Source organism: Rhea americana, unplaced genomic scaffold (assembly GCF_003343005.1).
Source record: "Rhea americana isolate MKP2758 unplaced genomic scaffold, rheAme1 scaffold_2, whole genome shotgun sequence".
Lineage (NCBI taxonomy): Eukaryota > Metazoa > Chordata > Aves > Rheiformes > Rheidae > Rhea > Rhea americana.
The window spans coordinates 14,260,395-14,266,394 of record NW_028186149.1 but is presented as its reverse complement, the minus strand read 5'-3'; the positions used below and the strand labels follow the sequence as shown (position 1 = coordinate 14,266,394).

At 34.7% G+C, this 6,000-nt stretch overlaps 1 protein-coding gene across 1 annotated transcript in view; it reads left to right on the top strand.

Annotated features, from left to right (window-relative positions):
• The window catches only part of HFM1 (helicase for meiosis 1), a 51,619-nt gene that overhangs the window by 22,619 nt on the left and 23,000 nt on the right, over nt 1–6,000 (top strand). Inside the window, exons 9-16 of the mRNA XM_085303550.1 lie at nt 639–790; nt 1,139–1,216; nt 1,374–1,535; nt 1,993–2,193; nt 2,279–2,367; nt 3,258–3,301; nt 3,394–3,495; nt 5,602–5,747. Coding sequence (XP_085159676.1) covers nt 639–790; nt 1,139–1,216; nt 1,374–1,535; nt 1,993–2,193; nt 2,279–2,367; nt 3,258–3,301; nt 3,394–3,495; nt 5,602–5,747 — 974 coding nt within the window. The remainder of the gene's footprint in view (nt 1–638; nt 791–1,138; nt 1,217–1,373; nt 1,536–1,992; nt 2,194–2,278; nt 2,368–3,257; nt 3,302–3,393; nt 3,496–5,601; nt 5,748–6,000) is intronic.

The following is a 6,000-nucleotide window of genomic DNA, read 5'->3' as shown; positions in this document are numbered from 1 at the left end:
AAGCTTATTTAGTTTATTTTAAGAGTCTGTTCATCAGTACCAGTGTCGGAACTGCTACCTGTGCTGGTAGCTGCTCTGTATGACAGTGACTACAATTAATTGTACATTTAGTTGTAAATAGATTTGATTTCCTCTAGGATACGATTTCCTGCTTATAGGTGGTTTCTCATTTATAACCCCCCTTTTTGTCTAAGTGCAGAGAGCCCAAAGAAATTGTACTCAGAACTGGAGTGAGAGTCGCATTTGTATGATCTTTCATTAGAAAGGATGGTCTTCCCTGTGGTTTCTTGTGCCTGTGAGAAAGCCTTTGCCAGATTCTGATAGCCAAGTGATTTTTTTTTTTCACGTGTGATTTAGAAAAAAATCACAATTATGAGGGAGCGTAAATACATTTAATTCAAGGACTCTGTTTCCAGTTGCTGGTAGGAAGAACTGTGACCCAGAGCTCAAAGCTGATTTATGCATAAGAGAAGAGTAGCAAGCCAATTTTGAATTTTGTGGTTTTAGGAGCAAAGCTGAAAATTGAAGAATTAAATTCAGGATAGTGTCTTCAAAATGTAAGCATTTAGCATCTTTAGCGGTGTAGTTGAAGATTTGCTTTTCTTGCTATAACTCTTATAATTTTGTATTATTTTTAGTGGCTCCAATAAAAGCTCTGTGCAGTCAGCGTTTTGATGACTGGAAAGAAAAATTTGGACTCATAGGACTCAGCTGCAAAGAACTGACAGGAGATACAGAGATGGATGATCTATTTGAAATACAGCATGCTCATATTATTATAACTACACCTGTAGGTTTTAATCCAAGTTCTTACAATAATCTAGAATGAACAGTCATAAGTAGTCTAGAAATACATGCTGCTGGGCCTGCCCCTTTTTGTTCATGAGGAGTGAATTTCAGACTAATTTAAGATCTTTGTCCTTGTCCGAAAACTCCTACGCATACTTCACTGCATATAAACAACAGTTAGCAATATAATAATGTGCCAGATAAACCATACATGGTACAGCTTGAATTCATTTGATTGATTTTATTTAAAGAGATTATCATGTGTAGGCATGTCTCCTTACACTTCTACTTTTAGTATACCTTGTCTTTGTAAACATTTTTCTCCTTTTGTCATTTTTTTTTCTCCTAGGAGAAATGGGATAGCATGACTAGAAGGTGGAGAGACAACTCTATAGTGCAGCTTGTGCGACTGTTTCTCATTGACGAGGTAAAGAAAAATAATTTTTAGAAGCTGTTTTTGTTCTTGAAGGTAAAAGGATAATCTCTTCTAATAACCTCTTAGATAGTGCATCAGATATATATTTAACGTATGCATAAGTTGTAACAGAAGAAGTATTTTGCAAATGTTTTAAAATTCTTAATAGGTCCATGTTATAAAGGATGAAAGCCGTGGCGCAACATTAGAAGTTGTAGTCAGTCGGATGAAGACTGTTCAGTCTTCTCTTTTGCGTCTTTCAGAGAGTCATGACACTGTTCCTTCCTTGAGATTTGTAGCTGTTTCTGCAACAATCCCAAATGCTGAAGATGTAAGTTAAAATTCAACTGTATTTTAATTATTATAGTTATATTTTATAAAATTTACCTGGAGTTCTGAATTCAGATTGATAGATAACAAAGTTGTCATTTTGGTACTGCAAGGTGATGGCAGTCAGGTGATGGCAGCTGTGTGATTGATACTAATACAACAAATGACATACAATAATATAGAACTCTTAGCTGAGTATGGACTTGCTTCAGTTTTAGATCTCTGTACGTGATTTTCATTTCTAAGTATAAATCTCAACAGACTAAGATTTCAATCCGAATTATATTGGTCCTGTAGAAAGCAGACCTTCACCTATGGTTTTAATGAAAAAATCAAAGTCAAATGTGTTAACACATTCGAATAACAAAAATAAGTTAATCTTAGGTGAATAATGCAGTTAGAACAGAATATGCTTAAAAGCAGAAATTTATCGCTTAAGTTCTACTCTTTTTTTTAAGATTGCAGAATGGCTTTCAGATGGTAAGATGCCTGCTGTATGTCTAAAAATAGATGAAGATCACCGACCTGTGAAGCTACGCAAAGTTGTTCTTGGTTTTCCATGCAGTGACAATCAGACAGAATTCAAGTTTGACTTAACTCTTAACTACAAGATAGCTAGTATTATACAAACTTATGCTGAACAAAAACCGGCACTTGTGGTACAACAGCTTTTTTTTTTTTTTATCACATTTAAACTTGTTTCTTTCTTAGAACAGTTGACTCAAAATATTTTCTTATTTATAGTTTTGTGCAACAAGAAAAGGAGTACAGCAGGCTGCTTCTGTTCTTGCAAAAGATGCTAAATTTCTGTTGAGTATAGAACAGAAACAAAGGTATTTTATTTTAATTGTTATGTGTCTGCTTGCTTTACTGAACTTGCTTTTACACTTTCTGGCAGAAGAGTATCTGCAACAAAGTCATCATCACAATTAGCATTCTTTTTGGTAAATTGACACTCCTCTTGGGGAATTTTATTTGCTTAAAAATAGTATTTTTCATTGACTTCATAAAGTCTTGCACTGCAAAGATTAAGCATATAAATACTTTCACTGGACGTATTCTTACTAGTGTAAGAAGTTAAGCTCATAAAAAGTCTTTGCAGTATCAGGCACTTTAATAAATACAGCCGTGACCCATATTACTAGTTAGTGACTATGACCCAATATTACTGTATTGTCCCATCATGGCAGCTGCAGAAACATCTTCCTGATCTTGGATCTTGACCATGTTTTCCTTTGCCTTATGTGAACAAAGCATCTCCATTGCTTTCCTAATTGCCACTTACATTTCTATCAGAAGTATCTAGATCTGCATCTGATTGAGAGCGCTGAATTGTATTTTGTAACTTGGAAAGATGACTGGGCTGAAAGTGCTGCAGCAGCTGCCTCAGAGAATCAGTTTGTTGCCTTTGGAAAGCTGGGAGGGGTAGCTGCTGGAATTAACCAAAGACTGTGTATTTCAAAAGATGTTTTAATGTGATGTCCTTTTGATATTCTCACATGTAGTTATAAACTAAGTACATATTTAATAGCACAAATGCAGTAGAACTGCAGGAAAATATGGAAAAAATAAATGTACATGTCAAGGAATACTTCTTAGAATCTTTAGTGCGGTAATTGTGCATTTTGAAAACATAGCAGTTCCTGTGCATATTCTGCTTACATTAGTGATTCTGTTTTGGGATTTTAAAGATTTATTATTGTTGTTTTTCTATGTTGGGTAGATTACAGAGATCTGCAAATTCATTGAAAGATTCCAAACTGAGAGGTAAGTATAACCTACTGCTTTTTAGCTCTGTGAATGAATATTTGCTTGAGTAAACTCGAGTAAAATAATGGTTATAGTTATTTCATTATCAGATCTTCTGATGTATGGTGTGGCTTACCATCATGCGGGCATGGAGCTATCTGATAGAAAAATAATTGAAGGAGCTTTTACTGTAGGAGATATACCAGTACTCTGTAAGTAAATTTAATTTAATTTAATTTAAATTCAAGTCAGAATGCTGTTTACGTGGCTTGAGAAGATGGATATTTGTAAGTGGTAAAGTTTCAGATTCTATTATTTATGACTAGCCTTTGGAATTACTTTGTGAAATCCAGAATAATAAAAATATTTTTATGATTCACATGTACTTTTACACTATGAGTCTATATGTACCCTGTCACTAAGGTCCAGAGTACTTTTCTTCTTTTCAGCATAAACAGAGGTCACTCTCTCTCATATATTCTTACAAAGTGGCCATGTTCATTTCCCTTTAGTATTGTTCAGCCAGCATGTTGGAGTGCAGTGCTCTGTTATTGCTGCTTTTCTCAGCTTCACATGATGCTTTCCTTGCTTGTGTCCTTTGTAGCTGCGGCTTCCCTGAAAGTAATCTTTCAGTTTTATGCTTCTTGCATAGGCAAGTTCCCGTGCAAGGTGTTTTAACAGAGACTCCTGATAAATGTTCCGTCTGCTGTTACCTAGAAGAAGGTGTCCGCTTGAGACATGATGGTCTCATCTCATCTAGGCTTTCTCTTTTTCATATRGAAGTTCAAACCCTTTGGAGAACTGTGTAGGTAGTTCATGTAGAACATTGAAAGATTTGTGGWTTTTTCATTTCTGTACAGTGATTGTTGTAACTCAATATGAATTTTTAAGGTAGATCCACTTACTACGATGATGGCATGTTTTGCCAGAGTTGTGGTATCCATGATACCATTAAAAGGTTTCATCACCCCTGCCATTAACTATACTTCGGCCGCCCAGAGCTCTGTGTATGACTTTGCCAACTGCTGTGGCATTTCTGAAGTCGCAGGAGACAGTAATTCTGCAATCGCTGTTTGCGAAAAGGACTTTGATACCCTATGCTAGAGCTGAACACAATGTGAATGCATATATGAGCTATCACTAAAAGAATGCCAAGTTGCTTATCAGTTCTCAAGTCATTTGAGATATATAGTTCCTATGAATGTTTCACGGTCATCTGAAATGCTAGAATTATATTTCTGCAACTAAGAGAAAAGTAAAAGTGCATTGTCATACTATGCCTAATTTGTCTATGAGTGTGAAGGGGGTAGGGTTTGAATACAACTTTTACAGGTTTTGCAGAGGAGAAAAATTCTTTGGCCTTGAAAAAGAGCACATGTATACTTGCAGTGTAAATACATACATGGACTATGCATCTCTAAGATCTGATTGCACTCATAAGTAACTTGTCTCTGCAACTTTTTGTATGGTTAGGTCATTTCTTTTGTCAAATATTTCTGGTTTACCTACTACCACAATAGGAAAAACAATAGTTCTGTTGAGATTATATACCTTTAATTTAGGTTGGAGTCTTCTTTCCTGATGTACCCATAACTGATTAATTTCAGTTTTCATTTCAAAAAAAGGAATTGGAATAAAGAAACAGTTCCATCAGTTGACCTGTATAGCTGCCTTTCCATTTTCAGTGCCCAGCACTCAATATATATGTGAACTAAAAAATGAGAGAGAGAATTTGCACATGAACAAATCTGACTGATGTTTTCCTGATGAGAGTGGGTATTGTTAAAGTACTATTATAGTAATAGTGGTGGTTCTGTTTTGGTACCATGAATAGAAACAATGGTAATGATTAAAGACTTAAGAAAAAAATTTTAAAGATACTGATGACTACAAAGCAAGATCAGGCTTTGGCTGATAGATATTCAAGTATCTATCCATGAAGAAATGTGAATAAATCTTACTTCAGAATGTGTTTTATAGTGAAGATAAGTTGGATTCTGGATTATCTGCAAATATGAAGAAATAGCTAGAATATCTGGGATGTGTTTGATCTTCTTAAAGAATAGTTGATAGTGTCTATACTGATAATCAGATATACTGAAATTGTTATGCAAATATATATCAGTATTCTATGTCTAATTTTGTGTAATGGAAAATGCCCTTAATTCCCACTCACTTTGTTGGAAAATAAGAGCTCTTAGCAATGAAAATTAGCCACTTATTTGCTGCTTATTTTAAAATGTTGATAATAGGCAGACRTTTTAATGCTGAAAACAATATATTTAATCTTGAAATCAATATACTTTAATTTGATGTAGTTACTACTAGTACCTTAGCTATGGGAGTCAATCTACCTGCACACCTGGTGGTTATAAAATCCACAATGCATTATGTTGGAGGAATGTTCCAGGAGTACAGTGAAACTGATATTCTGCAAATGATTGGGAGAGCAGGAAGGCCTCAAGTAAGTTAATGCTTTTTTTTATGCTGATGCTATGTTAAAGCAGGTCAGTAGAAACTTGACAAAGAAATAGCAATACCAGCCACTTTATTGCAACATTTGGTTTTTACAGTTTTGTTATTTATAGTTAAATTAGTATAGGGTAACATTGTGTTCAAGAAAAAATCTGTTTACTTTTGCATTGTCATTTGAAAAGCACCACCTCACCCTGCTGTGTAAAAAATCTGAAGATGTTTCTAATATTTGGAGATTACTA